The sequence below is a fragment of the Callorhinus ursinus genome, unplaced genomic scaffold, assembly GCF_003265705.2.
Source record: "Callorhinus ursinus isolate GAN/ISIS: 27379988/994484 unplaced genomic scaffold, GSC_fseal_2.0 scaffold50, whole genome shotgun sequence".
Lineage (NCBI taxonomy): Eukaryota > Metazoa > Chordata > Mammalia > Carnivora > Otariidae > Callorhinus > Callorhinus ursinus.
The window spans coordinates 4,238,847-4,264,837 of NW_027397112.1; the positions used below are offsets into that span (position 1 = coordinate 4,238,847).

Genomic DNA, 25,991 nt, shown 5'->3' on the forward strand with positions numbered 1-25,991 from the left:
TGAAAAGGAAGCAGTTGATATCAGGTCCACAGACCATTGGGCAAAATTAGGGGTTCTCGCCCCAGCTGTAGAGTAGCCTGATTTGAGAACATTTGAAAAATACTGATATTCAGGACCCTTCCCAGATCCATTAAGTCAGAATGTCTGAGGGTGTGGCCCAAGCGACAGTACATTTGAAAGTTCTCCGGAGGTTTACAAACAGCCAGAGTTGACAACTATTGGAGTAAACTGGCGATTCTCAATAGGGCAGCTCTGCTTTCTCAAGCTTTTCAGCCTTGTTCTTACCAAGTTTTCCAAAGTACCCAGCCAGAATCCTGGGGAAAGGGGAACAGGCAGGAGAAAGGTTACAGGGAGGAGAGTTTGACAAGACTTCCCTAGATAAGATCCTTCCCCTTTACCACTCCTCTTGAGAACTACTGGTCTGAACTATCCAAGATGACTCACCCCTTTTCCTATGTGACCTTTAAACATTTGAGGATAAGGAAAAAGAAAAAAAAAAAAAAAAAACAACAACAAATACACAATAAAAACAAGTTCTTGAATCCAGAAGGCAAATCTCAACCTGGCCGGTGTGCTACCCCATCCAGCACATTCGCTCAAGGAGAGCAGAGGGGAGGACACACCTCAACAGCCCCGAAGAAGTGTTCCGTCAGAGGTGCCCAACAACACACTGTACTCCAGCCCACGGCCCCAGCCCCTCTCTAGCCATTTGGCCAAAACTAAAACAAAAACAAGCCACAGTAGGCCAGCCTCATACATCATCAGGGCAAAATACCAGGGGTGACATGGGGGCCAGCGCTAACAAAAAGTCCAAGAGGCCTTAGTTTCACAAACAACAGACCGTTGCTTTGTCTCGTCATGCTTCCCAATAAAAGCTGCATTCAGAACACTTCTTCGAACGAGCACAGAGGCCAAGGAATGATAACCTTGAGGAGCTGTGCTGTCAAGTGGCCCTCAGAGGCCCAGCTCTTCCGTCAGCAGGGAGCGGCCAGGATCCCTCCCCTCCCAGGGTCACAGCGGGGCTGGGCACTATCTGCTTCTGCAGGGTGCCCATACAGACGAACGCCATTTTGTGCTTTCCTTTTGGTGTCGTCTTCCAGGAACACTTGCGATGGTCCTTAGTACCAGGATACACCAGGCAGTACGGTCACCATGCATGCCCTCCTACTTTCCTCGATTCCCCTGACAATTTCCACAGAAACAAAGTCTACATTATTAGCATGACTCCTTCCATTTTTCCACTCCTCAGACCCCCAGTACTGTCCATTGCACCCTCACGGGCAAGTGTATCCACAGTTAACAAGTGTTGTGTAGGGGGCAGCCTACAAAACATACAAAACAGAATGTCTTATCTCCACTCCACCACCCTAATCCTCCAACCGTCCAACCACTCTTCTCTTGATGCTCCAATCAACATCAAAAGAGCTTATAGCTCTCATCAAGGAGTTTCTCGCTCCTGTGACATGAAGCGTGATCTTTTTTCTGCTTGGAATATCTTTCCCTACCCTACTTCCCTGGTCGCTTGGAAAAATCCCTCATAGGATCTTCAGCATAGAATTTATCTCCTCCAGAAACTCTATCCTAATGCCTTTCCTCTGAGTTCCCCAAATACCCTGTGCATGGCTCCATCCCTGGACTTGCCATATGGTATCATAATCACGGATTGAAGAGACTCCCCTACTCGACTCTGAGTTCACTGAGGGCAGGGACTGGGATAAAGGCATCTTTGTATCTCCGGCATCGAGGGCACACTCCATACATGCTTTTGGAATGAATGTATGCGTAATGGATCAAGACCAACGGAGGAAGTTCATGAGAACTCCTCTTCTTCCTTCACACTGGCATTTGGCAGAGGAGGCTTTCTTACCACTGTGAGGTAAAGTCAACAAACTCTTCGGAGAATTTGTCTGCCGGGAGTTGTGGTGAGGGTTCCTCGACCACCTGTTTGAGCTGCTGGAAGGGGGTTCCCCAAGAGTCGTAGGGAAACCGAAGGATCGCCAACTCAATCTAGAGGGGAGAAAAACACAAGAGGACAACCGCTGAAACGGAACCACTTTAGGGCATCTGCTGGACTCTTCTGTTCCAGGAGAATCCGAGGGAAATACAGAGGTGAAGTTCAAGTAAAACTTGGGGAGACATAAACTAACAGTATGTTCTCTACTCTTCCCCAGTTCCTAGTGCTAGGGAGTTTTGAACATTATCTTACTGGAGGCAGCCAATTAAGCTTATCTATAACTGGATCCTCCTCAAAAGCCACTGGGACACTTCATAAAATTCTAAGTCAGCAGAATTAAACTTCGGGATGGAAAGCAACCGGGTGTTTTCAATGTTTGGTCTGAAAAGTTAGTCTTGCCCTGAGAGTTTTACAGAGCTGTATATCTGCTGCCATCTACAGGTCCCTTACTGGAATGAAAAAAAAAAAACAAAACAAAACAACCTAGGACCAAATGACTGATCTTTTTTTGGATTTGAGTAAGGCCACTTTGCCATTACAAGATCATCACGTGTATTCTGGGCAGGGATGGGAAATAACGCACAGGATTTAATCAGCTGCTGTGCCTGGGAAGGAGCCAGGACCACAGTGGATAATTCCAGACCTCAGTGACACACTGAGAAAAATGTATGATCACCGAAGTTACAAATGGTAACTGTAGGACTGTGCCGAAGGAAATTATCTTGTTTGTTACTATGTCCTTCGGCTATATCTGACCTCAGTGGCCAAGACCTCTATCAGAACCATATTCTGGGAAACACAGCCTATGTCCTGGATAGGACATAACAGCTCAGTCAGGGTCCGCACACATGAGCACTCTTGGAGCAGCTTCAACTTCATGCCTAGATGAGAATAATTTAAAGCTATAGGCAGGATTCGTTTTACAGATGAGGATAATAAGACAGTGCATGGGACTCCATCAGTTTACTCAAAGGCCACACCCAGTTAGAGGTGGAATAAAGAGAAAAACTGGGTTTGCCCAATCCCAGTGCGGTCTTTCTCCACCACACGACCCTGCAGACAATCATCATTCAAAACTTCCTGCTCTGTCCGGCAGGAAAGGATGCTCAGGACTCACAGGTAGGGTATTTGCTTTTTGGTCACAAAACCCACCCCACTTCAGCTTCATGCCCAGAACCTCACAGTCCAGAATGATCGTCACACGTTACCATTGTGATGCCCAGACTCCAAATGTCAGACTTCACACTGTATCCCTTCTGGTTGAGCTCTGGGTTTATTCTTTCAGGCTGCAAAGGAGACAGAAAAAGACAAATGAGATGACACTCTTAGCTCAATAAAGTCTCCAGGGGTGGGGGTGTCACCAGCTGCCAAGTGACTCGTTTTAAGCTTGTTAACATGCCTCCCAGGCCAAAAAAACTCACTCACTACAATACATATCGATGCCTCCGTGGGATCTTCCTCATTCTACAGGAGTCTTTTCTTGGAGACAAAAAGGGATCAAAGTCTCTCACGATTCAAAACTCATTAAAAAAAAACTAATTTCAATTTTGCCTTAGGATGAAATAGGATACACAGTATAAATTTACTTTGCCAGGGGCGCCTGGGTGGCTCAGTTGGTTAAGCGACTGCCTTCGGCTCAGGTCATGATCCTGGAGTCCCGGGATCGAGTCCCACATTGGGCTCCCTGCTCAGCAGGGAGTCTGCTTCTCCCTCTGACCCTCTTCCCTCTCGTGCTTTCTATCTCTCATTCTCTCTCTCTCTCAAATAAATAAATAAAATCTTTAAAAAAAAAGAATAATAAATTTACTTTGCCAGTCTAGAATTTTCCTTGTTAAGAACCCCAACAGTCCAGAACTCAATAGTAAGAATCCGCAAGAGTCACCAGGCTACTGTCTGAGATTAGCTCAACACCAACAGGAAGGTTCTCAACCCAAATGCAAATCTAGTTCAAAACAGAATACAGAAGCCCCTTAATGTTAAAGGGGGTCCCAAGGTCTCTGCCAATGGCAGTGAACCTTCCCAGCCATGAGCATCTCTCATCTAACTGACTTGTTTGGGTCATTTAAATTCTGTTTACTCTTCTGTCCCCAACAAACAGGATAACACTCCCCGGCAACACAGCGTGAAAAATTTGTGTGGGCTGTATGTATTACTTAATGTGTTTCTTTTTTTCAAGTAATAGACCTCCTTTACTCGAATTTTTAAAAAATAATATGTTTGAAGCAAGTGACCAAGGATTTCAGACAGAAAAATACTTCAGAAAAAAATAAGATGCAGAGTATTTCTTGCACCGTAAGCACATTTCCATTCTCCCTCTGTGGCCATCCATTTCCTATTTCCTGGTGAGGTTTGTGGGTGGCTGCATTCCCAGATGCTTCCCCCGGCTGCCGTACTTACGGCCATGTACGGTTTGCATCCTGCATCAATAGTTTTAGCGACAGAGTCTACAAGGTAGCCACTGATTCCAAAATCGCACATCTTTACTTGGCCCAGAGTGTTGATCAGCACGTTGGAAGGCTTGACGTCTGAAAGCAAGAACAACCAGGAGCCCGTGATCCCAGCCTGCTCTGAAGATTTATGTGTCCACCACCAGGGGGCCTGACATCTCGCCTTCCCTGCTCTCTGAGGCCCTCCCTGACTCCCAACTTACATGCATCTTACTGCTTCCAACTTGATTTTCTATTTCATGTTTTGTCCATCTTGCAGGATTGTGACTCCATCAACAGAAAGGACTGTTTCCTCTATTTACCATCTGCATTGCCCCCATAAGTGTAGTAAAAACTTAAAAAATTATTACTGAATCAAATGCCCCGTTCCTTGGGCATGCATAGTCTCAATGACACCAAATGAATAAGTTCTAGAAATCCGCTGTACTACATTGACCCCATAATAAATAATACTGCACTGCACACTTAAAATTTGCCACGAGGGTAGATCTCATCGTAAGTGTTCTTATGACAACAAAGTAATTTTTGTAAAGCCCAGCTCGTCATGACCTAATGCACAGTAAGGGTAGGAGTAAACAGACCGCAGAATGGTAAGGCAGACTGCAGTATAAACATACATCAAATCTGATCAAGGCAACCAGTTTCGATGGAAGCATCTGCAAGAGGTGTGTCTGAGGTCACATAGTGGAACTCATCAGGAATTCAGATATTCCAGACCACAAAGCATACCCCCAAAGAGATAATCATTGTCATCTCTGGATGATGGACTTAGAAATTACAGTTAACTTTTTTCCCTCGTGAGGCTTTTCACAGAGGACGTGTAATCAGCAGAGTAAGTTATTCTAAAAACACTAAAAGTTATCCTTTATAATGTTTTCCCTTAAACTGAATGGTGGACATGCAAATTTTATTATTTTTATACTCTAGGTATATATTTTAATACAAATGAAGTACTTCCTAATTCTGAAATAAATCCTTAAAAATTAAGTTTCACATGTGTGGACAATCCACATTCTTCTTCCCAACTGGATTCTTCCCACTTCCTTCTCCTCTTCTTCCTCCCTATTTTTCCAACTTCTAATAGTAACAATTAACGATAATAATAACAGCAATAACAATAATAACAGGCACTCTGGGCAAAGCATTTTACATCACTTTGAGGCTGACTCAGACAGTTTAAGAATTACCAAATCTCACTACCCCAACAGCTATCCATACTTTCCACTAATTCTTCTTCAGACTTGGTTGAGTGAGTATCTTCTAAGAAGTTCTCCTTGACTATAGTCACCCGGTGCTAATCATTTCCTTGCTTTGGAGTTTACCTAGAGCACTGCCATATTTGGTAATTTGGTATTTATAATGGTTGATTTTTTCCATGTGTTTGTTGTACATTGGTCTCATTTCCCAAAGAATCCCGTTGTGGAATTTTAATTAGAATATGTTTTGTTTCCATATACCTCTCAAGGCACCTATTATAGTGACGCATAAATGGTGGGAAAATGATTATAAGTGATAAATGGATAGACAGATGGAAGATGGAAGAATGGATATATGGATGGATGGATGGATGACAGGCCAATAGGAGAAAAAAAGAGGAGGTAGAGGAAGAAGAGATAAATCTATCAATTTTTTTTTTCATTTTATCCTGCCTCCTGCCGTCTGAAAAACCTGTACTTTATACCAGAACTTTCCATCTTTAAGGTATACAAAAATTACCTGGGGATCTTGTTAAAAATGGAGATTCAGGTGGTCTGGGGACCCATGATTCTGCTTTTCTAAGAAGCTCCCAGGTGACAGTCAATACTACTGGCATTTTTACCTTACTCTCTAAAATTCTCAGTGGGATAATCCCAGAGCTGTGCTTGGTAACAGGTGTTTTAGATTCAGTGTAGGAGCACTAAAAAGCCCATGTCTTCGTGTGTCCTCAGACAAGTTAAAAAGCAGCTACTTATATGATCTCCTGTTCCTACGGGAAGGAAAACCCCTCAGTTCTACTGCCTGACTCATTTCCACTTATACCCACTGGGGGAAGAAAAGTCTGGGTAAAAGAAATGGATGTTATAAAAGGAAGAGTCAAAGCAACTCCATGCATGCTTACCTCGATGAATGACAGAGAGCTTACTGTGTAAGTGTTCTAAAGCTTTTACAATCTGCAAGAGAAACACAAGATAGATTCTTCTCCATCATTGGAAAGAAACTGAATGTTAAGTATACCCAGGTTTATGATCCCAGGCTTAATGTCACCAGGTGAGGTATTTTCTCTAATAGCAGTGGCCCTATCCAGGAAAATACACAGGTAGCTACACTTATTGACCTCCACCCCCCAGAGAGAACCAGATCTCACAGTAGAAAGGATGATCTCGCTCATCTAGCCGGTGTTTCATTTGGCCTCCAGCATCTTTTTTTCTCTCCACCCTCATGAGCCTCAGTAGCCATTAAGAGAACAATCTTTCTTTACGTTTCATTTTCTTCTGCTTCTTTCTATGCCCTACTAGCCTTAAGAAAACATTTAAAAATCTACAAATGAAAATCAAAGTAAACTAGTATCAGAATATAGACACGAGGAATGTGGTCATAGCAGATGAAGGCATTGCTTAGAGGCATTTTAACGGAGAGTTTACCAAACCAAGTCAGTGGTAGAATCTTCGACACAGTGCCCAGAAAGAAAAGCATTCATTTACTAGTCCACAGATGCACTCCTGCACTCAGCAGACATGTGCTATTGCTCACATCCATCTAGCGTTTGCTCACAATAGGGAATCAGACACACATCAGGTCTAGACTTCTCATATGCTCCTTGTAGTAGAGTTCATGATGTACTCACAGAAACTGCTATTTTCCCTAAGATGTCCTCTGGAATTGTTTGGCCTTTATCGATCACTTGTTTGTAGAATTTATCTAGCGACGTATCCATGAGCTCCATGCAGATCCAAACATCACCCTGGAGATAAATTGGTTCAGACATTGTTGGAGAGGATAGAAAAGGAAAAGAAGGGGAAACAGTTAACACCTGTCGGGAAAAAGCATTTCTTACTTGAGTTTTTGGAGGACATGTACAATTTCCCTTCAAGATCTCAAAGGAATTTACAAACAAGCAAGTTCATTTCCAAAAAGCCAACTAGTGGAGAGCCAAGCAGAACCTGCATGTGATCACCTACTCCTTGATAAAGAGCAAGATCTAAATACTAACAGTCACTCCAGCTATGGAAGGAAGAAGTTACTAGAATAAAAGGCACAGTATAGGGAATATAGTCAATGATATAATAGAGTTATATGGTGACAGACGGTCGCTACACTTGTGGTGAACACCTATAATGTAGAGAGAAGTTGAATCCCTATGTTGTACAACCTGTAACTAATGTAACATTGTGTGTGACTCAAATTTAAAAAAAAAAAACATTTTAAATAAATAATACATCAGTACTATTAGTCACCAACAGTAGATCCCCAGAAATCCAGGCCTTCATGGTTACTGTCCTCTAAGGATTAGGTCTACAGGCCTACTCCATGTCTGACCTCCCACCCGGAACGCTGGCAATCATTCATCCAAAAGCTGGTTGAAGCCTCATAATCCATATCGTGGGAAAGTGAAAGCAGAGGTAAAGCAAAGAGATAAATGTAAGCCTCCGGGGTACATAAACAGGGTAAATAAAGCTTATCATTTGGCCAAAAGACCACAGTATTTCAGATTTTAAGAAATCTGCCTAAATTAGTCTATAGGCAATTGATAGAGATAACCATGCCAAAATAAACAAACCAAAACAGAAAGGAGAAAGGGAGCCTCAGGGTCTTCAAAAGGGCTAGACATATTGGAAAGACCATCATTTCAAGCCAACTTTGCATCAGGGCATGTCATCACTGCCAGAGCAGAACTCACTCTACAGAAGACACGTCAAATGAGAAAAAGTACCAGGATTGTGCATCATGTTCATGCGATTAGAGAAACACCTTTTTAAGTCCTTGTCCTCCCCAGATGTTGAGTTGAAGGATCACCTACCTCCCGGAAGAGTGCACCATAAAAGGTGACGGTAAAAGGACAGTCCACTGTCCTCATGGAAATATCCAAATCCATCAGTAGCCTTTTCTGCTCCTGGCTATTTACTGTGGCCCGGATCCGCTGAATGGGAATGCATGGAAAAACGTATGGTTACTGCTCTGAGGATGAGTCAGTTAATAAGGCAGGGACCTTAAGGAGTCCCATCCCGAAAATACTACAAAACTCACAGAACAAGTTCTAGCAACAACCTTTCAAGTATTTACCCTAGTGATCAGCTATTTGTAACAAATGAGAAATAAGGAAGACTTTCAGTGGATTTTCTGAAAAATCCCTGGCAAGAAGCAAACTGATAATATATTTTGGAAAGTGTGCAAATGTTGGCAAATGTACTTCCTTCCAAGTCACAAAAACAGCCGGCTTTATTGTGTTCTGTCTGTTCAGTACAGAGAACAGAGTATTCGTGACTTTGTGGCTAACTCGGGATCCCACAAAAATATCTAAAAGCCCCTCTTTGGGAACAAGTAAAAATATTTGGACTAAGTACCAACTGTAAAAGAATGGACAGAGCTATCAGAAATGGATAGAACCAAGCAAAAATGGAGAGACTGTTCATTCCTATCCCAGGGCTTCTGAGAGAAGAGACACCTGTCACACCAGCAAATGCAGACTTAAAGAAATACGATTCTGTCATTAAATGACAGTAAAGATATAATATCACGAGGCTTTCATATTTTTGGCCTAATTAGCAAAAAGTCTGAAGAAGAACACATGGCAAAATCTAAAAGGTAAGGGAAAGATACCTCCATTCTCCAAAAACAAAGGGATCCAAGCCTTCTGACCATCCACGTTCCTAACAAAGGCCCAAATCCATGAATTCATGTACAGACGGTGGATCCCCAAAGCCCCACAAGCATCTACTCAAGAAATATTCAATGAGGGGCACCTGGGTGGCTCAGTTGGTTAAGCGCCTGCCTTCAGCTCAGGTCATGATCTTGGGGTTCTGGGATCGAGCCCTGCGTGGGGCTCCCTGCTCAGCAGGGAGTGTGCTTCTTCCTCTGCCTCTCCCCTCACTTGTGCTCGCTCTCTCTCTCTTTCAAATAAATAAATAAAATTTTAAAAAAAGAAATATGCAATGATTCTAAATTTCTTTTTCCAGCTCAAAAATGATGCAAATTCACTCAAGATGCATTTTACCCTCCTTTTTTCCAGAAACAGACAAAATTTTCTCCCTCAATTCTGATTTCCTGATTTTCGGGGACCATTCTTTAAAAGCAACAGAATATTAGAATACAAGACTTTTGAGACATAACAACCAAATGCAGTATGTGAACTTTTATTTGGATTCTGATTTCAACAACCAGCAGGCAAACAACAACAACAACAACAACAAAAAAAACATGGTGATGACCCAGGTAATTTTAATTTGGAGCTGGTATTCCATGACATTAAAGAAGTATTGATAATTCTTTTAAGTGTGATGACATGGTGGTTACATAAAAAATTAAAAGGAGGGGGTCAGATTTATCAGTTAAAATAAAAAACAAAACCAGTAAACACAACTCAACCAAGGAGGCATTTTCCAGACATTTGGAGGGAAATACTGTTCCCTACAGAAAATCTTCTTTGTTTGACCCCATTGAAGATTGTTTTGCATCTATGGAAAGAATCGTTTTGCAATTGAGATGGACGAACGTATATACCACAGACAGAACATGTTTGGGGAGCGTCAACTCTACCTTCACCGCCATGATCTGCCCGCTGGGCACGTGTCGCATCTTCTCCACCACCCCGTACGCACCTCGCCCCAGTTCCATTATAGGCTCCAGGTCATCTGCTTTCACCTCAAAGTTCTACAAGAGAGAATAGTAATAATGCAAGAGTAAAGAAAAAAATAAAGGACATAAACTACCTCATCCTCTCTCTGGCTTTTCCCAATATTCTAAGGGTTATTTCTGGTCCAGAAGCTTCAGGTCTAGAAGTTTTATCCAAGTAGCCACTGCAAGCAGGAAGCACCAGGAGATGTTCAGACTCACAGAGTATGCCACCTGCTTGTCATGGGCACTACAGAGATCCAGTTCCAGCTCAGCCTCCAAACTCACTGTGAGTTATCTACTGGCTCCTTAGCCCTGCCCCCTTCCTCATACATTTAATCCATTTGCTGACTGTTGGCAACTAGATCTACACTTGGACTTTGAGGACTGCACCCCAAAGCCAATCATCTACTCCCCTCAAATACCTTCCACCAGGGCAACACTAGCCTGATTTCAACAAGGCATCCAAAACAGCAAGAACCACCCACTGCTTCTGCTTAAACTCAAACTTTTGGACCCATCCCTTGACGGCATGCTATGGAAAATAAATTTTCCAATGGCCAGTCACAAAGCATATATGAGAAATGGTCAAGATATTAACTGGCAAACGTGATTTTTTTCTTACCTGATTTCCAATAGAAATGCAAGCTTTAGAGTCTAAGTCTCGAGGTGGCCTAAGAAAGAAAAGGAGGAAAAGAAAAAACATGAGGTATTTAGTCAACTATGCCCTTCCCAAATCATATACAACTGGAGAGAGTTTTCCTTATGGTTAAGTTGGAAGTTCATAAGTAAAATAAAGTACCACAGAAGTGTTAATAGTGCAGGATTTGGAATAAAATATATTTGGGTTTAAATAACTTCATCTCCAGGGTGCCTGGGTGGCTCAGTCGGTTGAGCGTCTGGCTCTTGATTTCTGCTCAGGTCATGATCTCGAGGTTGTGGGATCAAGCCCTGCACTGGGCTCCATGCTCAGCAGGGAGTGTGCTTCAGATTCTCTTCCTTTCCCTTTATCCCTTCCCATCCACCCCGCCCCACGCTGGCTCTCACACTCTCTCTCTCTAAAATAAATAAATCTTTACAATGAATAAATCACTTAATCTCTTTGACCTTCTATTTCTTCTTTTACATGAAGATATTAATATATCCTGAGATATTCCAAGTAAAATGCTTAGCAGAATGGCTGGCATACAGTAAATATCCAATGAATATGACCTAGGTGTATAGAATTATATAAATAAACATACTATTCTAGTAAACCCCAAACTTTTTCTTTCATCCAAGAACACCAATGTGCCCAATTATTCCATCACATTTTCCCATAATTTAAAAAAAATAATAATTAGCATATGGTTATGTTAACTCACAAAATCCATAAACCATAATAATTCCAAATCTCTCTAGTCCCCATGTTTAGAGATGGAAAAAGGCCCAGAGAGGTGAAGTAACTTGCCCAAGGTCACAACACTAACCCAGTGACTTGCCCAAGGTCACAATTAACCCAGGTCTCCTGGTTTGCAGGTCAGAATATTTCCTGTTCTATCAGGTGTCTAAGACAGTTGTGTTATTTCTTCCATACACAGCACACACACTGTCCAGGGATCATCTCAACACCCAGAGGTTGGCTGATTTTGTGTCTCCATAGAGAAAGCACACGGTCCCCTCATGTGCATGTATTTCTACTACTTCAGTACTAGCTGGGTTGATATCAATCCACTCAAGAGAAAGATGTTTGGCTTTGGCCATGCAACTAACTAAGAGCTTAAATAAATGCACCAAAAGTACCACCACCAAAAGACAAAAGATTCTGGGGCTGCCAGAATCAAAGGTGAACAAAAAGACCCAGGTCTTCCTAAGGGGACATTCCATGTAGAACTCTCTAGAAACATATAGGGGAAAATGGAAGGAAGGAACGATGATAGGAAGGGGGAAAAGAATCCTAGCCCATGACAATTTTTCCCACCCTAATGTGCTATAATTCTGCCCCTTCTGCTGAAACTAACTAAATAAAACAATAAGGAAAAAATGGAAATATAAACACAGATATAAACATAAATTTAAGGTTTTAATGGCAAGCCCTCCCTCACCTCAAAATCCCTTTGAAATGCATAGAATACCTAAAATAAAGTTTTTCTGGACCAACTTAAAACCAGGAACTGGTAGGGAGAGACACAAAGGAACACACACACACACACACACACACACACACACACACACACACACATCCCAGTACACACCAGTGATGTTTTTATATATCTTGTGTTTATAAGCAGGGAATTTTTCTTCAGAAATACTTTCCAGAGGATTGCATCTCTAAAGATCTGATTTCTCATTCTCAAAATTTCCAAAGCAATTTTTCTTTCATCATCAATGATTTGTACTAATTGCAATGGAACTCTGAAATAAAGACAAATATTACTTGAAACGTGTGACTACCATAAACAATAAAAAATCTCTTGCAGTTGTTCAGCACCCTTCCTTTTAAAAAGTAAAAAGGGGCTTCCGGAAAAGGGGCTTCCTCCCTTTTCTTGCCATCCAAGGAAGGCATTGGGTAAGACCCCTTCCAGCTCTGGTATTCCAGTAATCATACGGGGCTTTGCAAATTACAGCCTGTGGCCCAGCTAAGAGTGACTGTTTTCAAGTTTAAAAAGTTGTTGGAAAACAGACTACGAAGAATATCCAACTGGGGCCAGTTAGGGACCAGGTAACCAGAAATATTTACCAGCTGGCCTTTGTAAAAAAAAAAAAAAAAAAAAAAAACGTTTGCTGAACTCCAGTGTTGTACTAATCTTGCAGTATATACCTCTACCGAATAGGAGAGGGTCATGCAATTTTCCAGAATGAGAAAAATGGAACCCAGAAAAGCTGAGATTTGCTAAAGCCAGACAGCCCAAGAGAGCTGAAAATAAAACTCATGCCACTTGAATCTCAGTCTTGACCTAAAGAGAAAGGGATATAGGCTGAATCGAGTGCAATGCTTTATCTACATCTCATTTAATTCTTTAAACACACACACACACTCTCTCTCTCTCTTATGAGTATCATTACTCCCATGGTCCAGATGAGAAACCATTTGGCTCAAAGTTTAACTAACTTGCTCCCAAGTGGTAAGGCCATGATTTCAGCCCAACTCTGATTGAATCCAAGGAACCTACTCCCAACACCCAGGGCCCCTCTAATGAAAATGATCAAGCCACCCAACCCTGAGGCCTTTGGGCTCATCAAGTCTGCCAAAAGCATCAAATGATGGGGCCAAGGCTGACGGCTCATATTAGATTCGTTGACACTGTGTTCTGTCCAGGGCTGGGCATATTAGTTTGCCTGGGGCACTGAGTCTCTGCAGGAGGTTAAACTGTGGGTGTATGTTCTCTATTGCTTATTCAATATTTTAGTCCTCTGGGGAAAGAAACAGGCTTATTACAAAATTCCTTCCCTGGAAGGTCAAAGGTACTCCAAAGGTCACCTAGTATTAGCTTTTTGGAGCCTGAACTCTTACCCATGAAGTGATGCTCAACTGTTCTGACCACCTGACCTTGTACAGGTCTGTTTTCTCACTTATAAAGTAAGAGTAACAGGTACTGACTGCCTCCTGAGCTTCTTGGGAGGGTTAACTGGAATAATACTCACTAGCATAGAATCAATTCAGAACTAGCTGTTGCCAATCAAGTATGGGGACAGCTCAGAAACCTGAGCCAAAGACACATTGGCATCAGTTACTCAGCGAAAGAGCTCAAGCAGAGGGACCACACACATAGAACTAGGAAGAATGGACCTCTGTCCCAGGATATTTATTTTTGTGTAGTACAGCAGAAGAAGGCAGGGTATAAATGGTACGAGTCACCAAGCCAACCTTAAAAAATTGCCAAAAGAAACACAAAATGTGGAAGCTACTTCTTTAGGACTATGAATATAAGCATCAGTATTAAAATACTACTACTAATAATAAGGCTCTCTGGGAGCTAAAGTGGTCTAGTCTACAAAATAAAGTGATGCTCTTGGCTTTATGCAGTGAAAAAGAAAATCAATTAAACACATTCAAAGTTTATTCTACCACAGGAGGGAAAGACAACACAGAAACTGGGTTTATCATTGCATAGGTTTTTACTCATTTGTTTACACCAAGGTAGGATTTATTGTGGCTTTCATAAAATTCATAAAATACAGAAAATTAATATAAATTAGAAGAAGATGAGGGCTAAAAGTTTAAAGAGAGGAATATAAGACAAGTGGGAGAGTGACATAGGACTGTACCCCAAAATCAGGGCACCTGATTGGTGGCTCTGTCAGTTGAGCATCCGACTCCTGATTTCAGCTCAGGTCTTGAGCTCAGGGTGATGGAATCGAGCCCCAAGTCGGGCTCCACGCTCAGTGGGAAGTCTGCTTAAGTTTCTCTCTGTCTGCCCCTGCCCCCTCTTGCATGTGCACTCTCTAAATACATACATACATACATACGTACATACATACATAAAATGTTTTAAAATAGCAATAATATTGATAAACCTCCAGCAAGGCTGACACAGATTACAAGAGAGAAGGCAGATTTCCAGTCTCAGGAAAAAATAGGATATCACAACATGTCCTGTAGCCATTCAAAGAATAATCAGGAAATACTATAAGCAATGTTCCTCTTAGAACTTAGAACTTAGAACTTAGAACTTAGAAGAAATGGACCCATTCCTTGAAAACCAGCAACTGCCCAAACTTGAAGAAACAGGTCATCTGAATAGTCCTATAACAATCACAGAAATTGATTTTGTATTTTAAAAGCCCCAGAAAAAAGAAATATATTGGCTCACTTTGTTTCACTGGAGAATTTTAGCAAACATTTTTTAAAAAGAATTAATACAGAATTTATGTGTCTACCAGAAAAAAAAAAAAACAGAAGAAACTCTTACCAATTCATTTTATGAGGCCAATATTACCTTAATGTCAAAACCAGAAGATAACAGCACACACACACCCCCAAAAAAAGAACTCAGAACAACCCACTACAGACCAACATATCTCATGAGCTCAGACACAAAAATCCTCAACAAAATTTCAACAGATTGAATCCAACAATGTATTTTTAAAAATGTACCACAACCAAATGGAATTTATTTGGGGCATGCAAAGCTCGTTTAATATTTAAAAATCAATCATAATGTAATCCATATCAACAGTACAAAGAAGAAAAATCTATGATCATGTCAAGTGATGCACAAAAAAGCACTTAACAAAATTCAAGACACATTAACAATAAAAACCCTCAGTACCCCACAACTAGAGAGGAACTTTTTCAAGCCTCAACCTACAAAAACCTAACATCACGCTTAATGGTAAAGATTGAACACTTTCCCTCTAACAACAAACCAAGGTTGCTTACTCTCACCAATCTTATCTGACATAGTACTGGACATTCTTGCCACTCAAATAAAGCAAAAAAATAACGAAAGTTTTTAAAAATACAATTTGGAAAGGAGAAAGAGAACTCTCTGTTTGCAGGTGGCATGATTGCAGACATAGAAAACTCTATAAAGAATCTACAAAAACACACACACACAAAGAATCTACAAAAATGCTCCTAGAACTACTAAGTGAATTCAGTATGGTCCCAGGATACAAGAGCAATACAGAAAAATCTACTGCATTTCTACACACTGACCCTTAACAGGTGGAAACCAAAATTTAAAATGGAGTATCATTTACAGTTGCTCCCCACAAAATGAAATACTTAGGTATAAATCTTAACAAACCCTACCGTAAAGAGTCCATATGATAAAAACTATAAAATGCTGATGAAAGACATCAAGGAAAATCTAAAGACTTGCAGAAATCTACCAGGTTCATGGATTAGGAGACTCATTGTAGTCAAGACGTCAACTCTCCCCAAATCGATCTAAAGGTTACACATAATTCCTACCAAAATCTCATCAAATTCATTTGTAGACATAGACAACCTGATTCTAAAACTAATATGGAAAGGGAAAAGCCCCAAAATAGCCAAAATCATTTTGAAAAACAAGAACAAAGTGTGAAGCAATAGGTTCTTAAAATTGTCACCGAAAGCATGACCCGTAAGAGGAAAAATTGCTAGATGGGATTTCATCAAAATAAAAGGATGAAGAGACAAATTATAGACTGGGAGAAAATGTTTTTTAAATCACATATCTGACAAACTCCTTGTGTCTAGAATATAGAAAAGAGCTCTCAAAACTCAACATTAAAAAAGTAATCTAAGAAGTAGGCAAAGACGTGCACAGACATTTCACCACCAAAGATAGATAGATAGAAAATAAACACCTAGGGGCGCCTGGGTGGCTCAGTCATTAAGCGTCTGCCTTTGGCTCAGGTCATGATCCCAGGGTCCTGGGATTGAGCCCCGCGTCGGGCTCCCTGCTCAGCGGGAAGCCTGCTTCTCCCTCTCCCACTCCCCCTGCTTGTGTTCCCTCTCTCGCTGTGTCTCTCTGTCAAATAAATAAAATCTTTAAAAAAAAAAAAAAAGAAAAGAAACACCTAAAACTACTCAGCATCATCATTAGAAAAATAAAAATGAGAATTGCAAGATATATCATTTTACATCTATCAGAATGGCTAATGGGGCTCCTGGGTGGCTTAGTCAGTTAAGTGTCCGACTCTTAACTTCAGCTCAGGTCATGATCTCAGGGTTGTGAGATCGAGCCCCATGTCAGGCTCCATGCTCAGCAGGGAGTCTGATCAAGATTCTCTCTCTCTCCCTCCCTCTCCCTCTGCCCCTCCCCCCAACTTGCACTTTCTCTCTCTCACGCAAAAATAAATAAATAAATATTTTTTAAAAAAAGAATGACTAAAATGGATAATAGTGTTAATGTTGGCAGGGATGCAGAGAAACTGGATCATCGCAAATTGCTAGTAAGAATGTAAAATGGTACAACCACTCTGGAAAATACTTTGGAAGTTATTTCAAAAATGGACTTACTGAATGGCCCAGCAATCACACTACTGGACATATGCTCCAGGGAAATGAAGACTTATTTTCATGCAGAAACTTACTTTTGTCACAATAGCCCCAGTTTTCCAAAACTGGAAACTACCCATATCTCCTTCAAAGGCTAAAGGGTTCAACAAACTGTGGTATATCCATACCATGGAATGGATTCAGCAATAACAAGGAAAGAACTACTGATACATGCAACAACTTGAATGAGCCTCGAGGAAACTATGCTGCATGGAAAAGCCAATCTTAAATAGGAGACGCATGACTTAGTTTATGTAGCAACCATGAGACAACAAAATGGAAATGGGAAACAGATGAGTGGTTGCCAGAAATTAGGGTTGGGGGTTAGAGGTGGGCGTGACTATAAGGGAGTAACACCAAAGAGTCTTGTGGTGTTGATACAATTGAATATCTTGATTATGGTAGTGGTTCCATAAGGCTACACGTGATAAAACTGCATAGAGCTATACACACACACACACAACGAGTACTTATAATAATGGTGAGATTTGAATAAGTTCTATGGTTTGCATCAATACCACTTTGTTTTGACATTGGGTGGCAGTTGTGTTAAGATGTGAACGTGGAGGGGAGGACACAAACTAGGGGCAGGGTACATGGGACTTCCCTGTGCACTTCTTTGTCCTCTCCTGTGAATCTACAATAATTTCAAGTTGAAAAGTTTTAAAAGTATATCACACAGAGTCCTATACAGATAGTACAGGGAAGTAATATATTTGAGTCTAAACTCTTGAGAAACCAATCAGAGAGGAGATGTTATAAATTACACAGGTCATAGGTCCACAGGAAGAAAAAAAAAACACCAAAAGGACCAAAAACACCAATCTCGATAGCAGCTATGGAAAGAACCTCCTGCTGCAGAGCCTCAGGAAAGGACCAGTCTAAGGTGAGCATTGCCCTCGAGCCACAGAGCAGAACCCGGAAGAGTGTACTTTCCGCTCTGTACTTAAAGGTTCTTGAGTGGAACGTTTGTTCATACCACCGCAGGGAATGGCCAATGGCCTCAACAAAGTCTTACAGTAGACGTGATTATTTTTATTAGTGCTTTCCAACACCAGGGTGCACTTTCTGATAGGATGGATCGTGGTTAAGGTCAAAAACCTTTAGAAAGAGAGGCACTTTTGTAGAGATGACCAACGGCCTTGAAAACTCAAGCTTCCATTGGGATGGCCTCTCCCTATACGTCCCTATACAACTTATGTTGTGACTTTTTTCCTTGCAATTTCCATTCCTCCCAAGCAGCTGCTTTGTAAGGTGGTCATATCTCCAACTGGACAGGAGGTACTCTCAGCACCCCACAGAGAGAAAAAGAAATAAGAGGGAGGCTAAAGGAGAGGGTATCCTGCTTCATCAGGACTTGAGCTCACTTAGGGATTTGGGCCAAAGCCTCTGCTAATTAAAAAAAAAAAAAAAAAAAAAAAGGTTCCTTTACCTCATTTTGCCTTCTAGTTATATGGGATAGAATTTAGGTGTCAGGATGCTGAGTCCTTACCAAATATCATCTTTCCATCTCTACTCAAGTTTTATAGTAGTGGCTCTCCCAGGGATTTGCTTATTTGCTCAAGTCTATATGGAAAAGGCAAAAAATCCAGGTCCAGGGACCTTTCTGAACTCCATAGGACCCCATATGCCAAACGCATTTGTGACACTCAATTTTCTGCCAACCAGTAATGTGAGAGGCTGAGTTCAAATCTACCCACGCAATATAGACGGACTGACCTGATTATTTCAGGTCTCAGAACAGTGAGCACATGGCTCCCCCCTCTAAAGGGCTCTTCTTTCTAACAGTGATTTCCATAGTCAAGGCATTGCTCATCAGTCCAAAAATGAACCCCCATTCCCTGGAAATCTGTAAAGTGAAGTGTTTGGATTAAGATGATGATCTTGCCAACTTACGTGGAACTGGGCTGAGGTTGTTCAAATGCTTCTTTTGGAATTTTAAGGCCAGGGTTTCGCTTCCTGCCTATGGGGAGAGACAGAAGGATAAAGTTAAGGTAGAAATCACAGCATGAGAGTGGGAACAGGGACACTGCCGCAGAAGCAAAGGGCTAGCCTGGGAGCGTGTAGCTCTCGTCTCCTCATGCAGAACCCCACTTCCCGCCCCGGAAGTCTGGGAGTGCCGAGCACCCAAGCACCAAGCAGAGCACAGCTTCCCAAATACAGACTGTGCTCATGGATGAGGTTCTTTGCCACTTAAGGATGAAAAGATCAGTATAAGAATGCTAACTCTCTTTACCCAGGAGAGCTGCCCCTTCCTCCCTGCCAAGAGGTGGTCGTTCCAACTTCTTTGTTATTTCTTGTACGTGAGAATGGTAATGGTAGATGGTATTGGCTATAGATTTTTTCCTTTTTTTTAATTTTTCTTTTAAAGATTTTATTTATTTATTTGACAGAGAGAGACATAGCGAAAGCAGGAACACAAGCAGGGGGAGTGGGAGAGGGAGAAGCAGGCTTCCTGCTGAGCAGGGAGCCTGATGTGGGACTCGATCCCAGGACCCTGGGATCATGACCCGAACCGAAGGCAGACGCTTAACGACTGAGCCACCCGGGCACCCTAGATTTTTTCCTTTTTTTAATGTCCGTCCAATATAATCACCTTTATCGCAGTATCTTACAACTTTCTCATTTGATCTGTAAACAACTGATAGATTTAACTATGGAGGGAGAATAAACAACACCTTCCCACTCTTCTGCCCTGACCATTTGTCAACCACCTGTCATAAGTGGAAACACTTAAAAGAGGGAGAGAGTAATATTTATTTATGTTTACCCTGTGCCCAAAAAGGAATAAGGCAACAGATGGGCTCATGCAAGGAGGTTATCGCTTCTTTGGGGACCAGGTGGGAATGTAACCCATGTGTTCATCCTTGGACTGAAACTACAGAGAGTTTGGCTCAAATAATTTTGCTGACGAATAAAAAAGAATAGACTGATGGCGCGCCTGGGTGGCTTGGTCGGTTAAGCATCCAACTCTTGATTTCGGCTCAGGGGTCGTAAGATTAAGCCCCGCATCAGGCTCCACACTGGGCGTGGAATCTGCTTGAGATTCTCTCTCTTCCTCTCCCCCGACCCTCCCCCTCTCTCAAGGGGAAAAATAAAAAAAGAACAGACTGAGAAATGCCAGCTCAGGAATGTGAGTAGTAGTCTCTTAAGAGCCCAGGATTTTCCTCACCTAAGGAGATCCTGGGTCTCTTCCTGCTTGGCAGGGGAAACCAAAGTAGAGCTGGATAGAATGCCGAGGGTTCTCCTTTTTTTTTTTTCCTCCCCTCTGCTCTATATCACTGGGGTGCATTACAGCACTGACACCAGCCCTGGATAAGGCCTGGGTTAGAGATTCTCAAGATGCAAAGAGACTTAAGACATCAAAGAATAGAACCTCCTTGCAGGAAAATGACATCCAAAGATTTCCGTTAATTGCTCAACATCATAGAACCAGCAACGACCCAGTCAGAATCAGAATCCAGGTCTCCAACACCCAGCCTGGAGCTTATTCCTCTCTGTTCTACAATGGAAGGAGTTCAGGGATGATCAGAGAGAGGGGGGCATGGGGAGCATGTGATTATGAGCTTTTAAAAAACCAGCTTACTTCCGGTACTTTCATGCACCAAGCGACCTCCAGAGTCACTATTCACCTGACTCTTGGTATCCTCAAGTGTAAAATGGGGAAATAATACTCATGCCGACCTCACTGGCTGGAGAGGAGAGCCATGGGGTATCACATATGAAAGAACACAGACCTATCTTAAGTAGCTGTTAATTATAATCACTTAGAGAAAGAATCTGTACAGTCTCATTAAAAAAATAAGTCATTTAAGAAGTTCATGCGCAGAACTGGTCAGATTATCTCAGTCCAAGATAATGTGTAACTGACTCTTGTTCTACCCCTTCAAAATCCAAAATCAGGATCAATCCTGCCAAGTTGTATAAAGCCAAGGAGAAATGTGCTTGGCAGTAGCCAACGCAGAGAAAGCCTTTCAGGTCCACCTTCATTGTCACAGGTCTTCTCAATGCTCTCCTCCTTTGGGCTCATCTATGTGTTTTATAAGATTCAAAACTCACTATTACTTTCCTCCTGCCGGAGTTCAGATGGCCCCGCTTAGCACACGTTACTAAGTTGGTCAGTTACACAATACAGAGAGCCTTGTCCATACATGTGGTAGATAATAGAGAGAGCTATGTACCAGGAACAATTCTCAGGGCTGGATCTGATGGTGAAAATCCCAATAGATGCGTGGCCCAATTCCAACAATTCCTCTCCATGCACCTCAGTCAAAGAGCTAGAGGATGCTATTTTAAATACCGTCGTGAGGAATGCATGACAAATTCCATTTGTCCAGATGACTACATCTCTACTCCAACACAGGTGGCAGGCAATTCAGATAATCCCAGCAGATACAACCCTGTCGTCCCCTCCGTTAAAACAAAATAAAAGTAAAATATACTTTGCCACTGAAAAAGTCTCCCCCATTGCCATGTAAGCAAACCAAAAGCAAAAGTTACTCTGAAATTCCTACACCTCTCTCTTCTTCACTTCTAACTCAGCTCTTACAAGAGAGATGTCCAGAGAGATAGCTATTTGTGGGGGAAAACTGCCTTTGAAAAACAGAGCAATGAATTAGTCTACCATAGCAATTGACTATTAGCAATTCATGATTATACGATAACTCCACAAATCATTAAAACGTCTCTGCAAAGAAACAGTAAAAGAGAGAGAGAGAGAGAGAAGTCCTTGGCACAGAGGCTAAAGGAATAAATGACCAAAACAAAAATAAGTCTTCAAGGTGTGAGAAAAGAAGGCTCCTACTTCTTTTCTGACAGCAACAAGAAAAATACTTGCAGGAGACACAAAACCTGGTTGAATGACACGGTGAGAATACACCCTGCCTTCATTTTCAACAGTGCATCAAATTGGACAAAAATCGCAGAAACATGCATCAAAATTCCATAACTCACTTACTTGCCCATCCCTGAAAGAGGAGCCCAGTAAGAGGCCAGGAGTGACTCTGATGAGGTTTTCAAGGCTGCAAGCAAGGCTCGCAGAGCAGCACACACAAGGCATTCTTCGCTCAGCTCTGAAGACCACACTTCAGCAGAGAGAAACAGCCCTGAATAGACTCCACCCTCTCAAGGGCGGATTGCAGCAAACCTCTTGGAGTTTACTGTTCCCAGCAAACCGCAACTTCACAAAGAAAGAAGGAAAGTGGGTCCATTTGGACACCGAGGCGTGACATGCACCTCTAACCAGACTTGGGAGAAAATACATCTATAAAGTAATCCTGGACCGTACTGCCTTTTCCAGCCTTTCTATAAATGCCTCTTTCATTTCTTAGGAGAAAGAAAAACAATATGTGGTCAGTTTCCAGCTGTGTTTATTTCAAAGCAATCTGTTTCCCGGGTAAGGCTGCCAACACCTGACGCTAACATTTAACACCACGTTAAAAAAAAAAAAAAAAAAAGTAAACGGAGAAGCAATGTAAGTAATACAACACTGTGCCCAAGGATGTGAAATGGCCATTTCCCCTGATAGTCTAAAGCAAACACGAAAAAATAGATCAGAAAACAGGCTCCGTGTTGGGTCCCATGCTAGTAACAACCTTCTCAGAAGGAGAGAAGGCCCGTGTGCTCCTACGGACCTTGACAAGCTTGGCCCTCTTGTTGGTACAATCTGCAGAGGGTGAGCCTTGTGGGCTTGAGCGAGCATTTGCAGCGCTGTATTACATCAGCCCCGTGCCACACCCGTGCTTGTTTTCTGAAAATGTAGCCCCACCACACACATATATTTGCAACATTCATCTTAAACCAAAGCTGGGTCATTATAATCCTGGCCGGGAGCAAAAATGGCACCGGAAGACAAAAACTTTGCCAAGAGTTAGCAAACATTTCCCAGGCCGCATAAGTGTTCGCTAGCTTTGACCATCCCGAAAATGATGGGGTACACAAGACCTCTTGCTCAGTACCCACGCGGACAGGCTGGGCACAAAGAGCTTCTCTCATGTGCCTTATTACATAAAACAGAAAAGATGGTGTTCCAGTGCCAACCCAAACAGCCAGAGAATCCCACAGGGTCAACAGAAGGTGGCATCATGAGGATATGCTGATGCCTATTTGTCAGCTTGGCTGGGAGGTCGGGGGGTGGGGGGAGTGACAATGAGGGTTTATGATTATTGCTGCAGCTTTACAAAAGGATGACATTGCTTCCGGGGCCAAATTTAATTTCCAAATCTGTTTCCCAATGTGAATGGGATTTCCAGCCAAGTCACCGGCAACCTGGAGGCCTTGGCTGCCCTCTCCTTAATACTTGCATCTAGGCTTAAGTCCCCGGGGTAGCCGGCACCGAAATCGGGAGAAGAGTGTCATTAGATGTTATTAAACTGCGACGATCTGATGCAAAGCAACTAACGGAGCAGGGCCGAGGCGAAGGAGTGCAAGGAGAAAGCTGGCTTCGCCAGAGCGAAAGGACACAGATGCTTCCGTCCGCCCCCCCTCAACCGCTGGATCTCACCCACCACTGAGACTCCAGTGAGCATGCCAACGTTCTGCAGAATGACATAACATTTAGAGAAAGAAAGCTGACCAGCTCAGGTTAAAACGTGCGGTGGTTTTACAATAGCCGAACTGTGGAAAGAGCCAAGATGTCCATCGACAGATGAATGGATAAAGAAGAGGTGGTATATATACACAATGGAATATTATGCAGCCATCAAAAGGAATGAGATCTTGCCATTTGCAACAATGTGGATGGAACTGGAGGGTGTTATGCTGAGTGAAATAAGTCAATCAGAGAAAGACATGTATCATATGACTTCACTGATACGAGGAATTCTTAATCTCAGGAAACAAACTGAGGGTTGCTGGAGTGGTGGATGGGAGGGATGGGGTGGCTGGGTGATAGACATTGGGGAGGGTATGTGCTATGGTGAGCGCTGTGAATTGTACAAGACTGATGAATCACGGATCTGTACTTCTGAAACAAATAATGCAATATATGTTAAGAAAAAAAAAAGAAGAAGATAGCAGGAGGGGAAGAATGAAGGGGAGTAAGTCGGAGGGGGAGACGAACCATGAGAGACGATGGACTCTGAAAAACAAACTGAGGGTTCTAGAGGGGAGGGGTGTGGGGGGATGGGTTAGCCTGGTGATGGGTATTAAAGAGGGCACATTCTGCGTGGAGCACCGGGTGTTATGCACAAACAATGAATCATGGAACACTACATCAAAAACTAATGATGTAATGTATGGTGATTAACATAACAATAAAAAATTATTAAAAACAAAAACAAAAACAAAAAAAAACGTGCGGTGGTTTTGATTTCAAGGAGGGAGATGGATTTCCTGGGACCTTGCCTTTATCTTTGTGTTGCTTCTGCCTAGAAGGTTCTAGCCTCTTGCAGACAGGAACCCAAACTTCCATTTCTACCTCTTCTATCACATGCCCCCACAGAACCCTCCCAGACCTTCCCAAACACTCCTTCCGGGTCATAGTCCACACCTCCAGCTTACACATTCCAGCATCTCACACAGAATGTGAACTCAACGCACTTTACTGAGCCTCTGACATTTTAGTTTAAAAGGTCCACTCTGTCTCTGTTGGTGGGGGTGCAGAAAGGTACAGCTAATCTGGAAGACAGACTGAAGGTTCCTCAAAAACCTAAAAACAGAACTACCCTACGATCCACTAGTTGCACTACTGGGTATTTACCTAAAGGGTACAAAAACACTGGGGCACCTGGGTGGCTCAGTCGGTTAAGCATCTGCCTTCGGCTCAGGTCATGATCCTAGGATCCCGGGATTGAGTCCCACGTCAGGCTCCTTGCTCAGCGGGGAGCCTGCTTCTCCCTCTACCTGCCACTTTCCCTGCTTGTGCTCTCTCTCTCTGACAAATAAATAAAATCTTAAAAAAAATACAAAAACACTAATTCAAAAGGATATGTGCAGCCCTATGTTTACCGCAGCATTATTTACAATAGCCAAATTATGGAAGCAGCCCAAGTGTCCATCGATAGATAAATGGATAAAGAAGATGTGGCATATATATATGCACACACGCACAATGGAGTATTACTCACCCATACAAAAGAATGAAATCTTGCCATTTGTATCACCGTGGACGGAGCTAGAGAGTATTATGCTAAGTGAAATAAGTCAGAGATTTCACTCATATGTAGAAATTAAGAAACAAAACAAACGAACAAAGGGGAAAATAAATAAGAGAGAGGGACAAACCAAGAACCAGACTTAACTAAAAAGAACAAACTGATGGCTACCACAAGCCAGGTGGGTCGGGGGATGGGAGAAATAGGTAATGGGGATGAAGGAGGGCACTTGTCGTGATGAGCTCCGGGTAACATATAAAATTATCAAATCACGGCACTGTACACTTGAAACTAATATAACACTGTACATAGCTATACTGGAATTAAAATTTAAAATTTTAAAAAACACAAAACTAATCGCTTAAGCCATTTTTTTTTTAAATCTCCAATCTGTCTCAAATGGATCTCCACGACTGTCCTCCATTTATATTCCTCATACCATGTCTCATAATCCCACATTACTTTATGGTTGCCTTTCTGTGTTTACTTCTGCATTGATTACTTGTTTAGTATCTATCTTCCCAATAGAAGTTCCATTACAGCAGCGATTCTGCTCAGTGCCTGCACATCCTAAGTGGTTGTTGACTGAAAATTTGTTCTTTTCTCAGTTGTTTTGAACATTAGTATTGAGCCCTGAAAGAAAGAAAGAAGGGAGGAAGAAGAAAGAAAGAAAAGAAAAGAAAGAAAGAAAGAAAGAAAGGAAGGAAGGAAGGAAG

At 42.1% G+C, this 25,991-nt stretch overlaps 1 protein-coding gene across 2 annotated transcripts in view; it reads right to left on the reverse strand.

Moving 5' to 3' along the window:
* MAP2K6 (mitogen-activated protein kinase kinase 6) overlaps nucleotides 1-25,991 on the reverse strand; it is a 116,068-nt gene that overhangs the window by 23,070 nt on the left and 67,007 nt on the right. Inside the window, exons 2-11 of one of the 2 annotated variants that reach the window (XM_025889927.2) lie at nucleotides 19,079-19,145; nucleotides 10,835-10,883; nucleotides 10,135-10,248; nucleotides 8,399-8,518; nucleotides 7,226-7,342; nucleotides 6,500-6,551; nucleotides 4,352-4,479; nucleotides 3,163-3,240; nucleotides 1,868-2,007; nucleotides 736-1,182 (exon numbers count right to left, since the gene is read on the reverse strand). In XM_025889927.2, the coding sequence (XP_025745712.1) occupies nucleotides 1,119-1,182; nucleotides 1,868-2,007; nucleotides 3,163-3,240; nucleotides 4,352-4,479; nucleotides 6,500-6,551; nucleotides 7,226-7,342; nucleotides 8,399-8,518; nucleotides 10,135-10,248; nucleotides 10,835-10,883; nucleotides 19,079-19,145 (929 nt within the window). In that variant the 3' untranslated portion in view covers nucleotides 736-1,118. Of the gene's footprint in view, nucleotides 1-735; nucleotides 1,183-1,867; nucleotides 2,008-3,162; nucleotides 3,241-4,351; nucleotides 4,480-6,499; nucleotides 6,552-7,225; nucleotides 7,343-8,398; nucleotides 8,519-10,134; nucleotides 10,249-10,834; nucleotides 10,884-19,078; nucleotides 19,146-25,991 lie in introns of those variants that run through there. The other variant, XM_025889926.2, reaches the window with a different exon arrangement.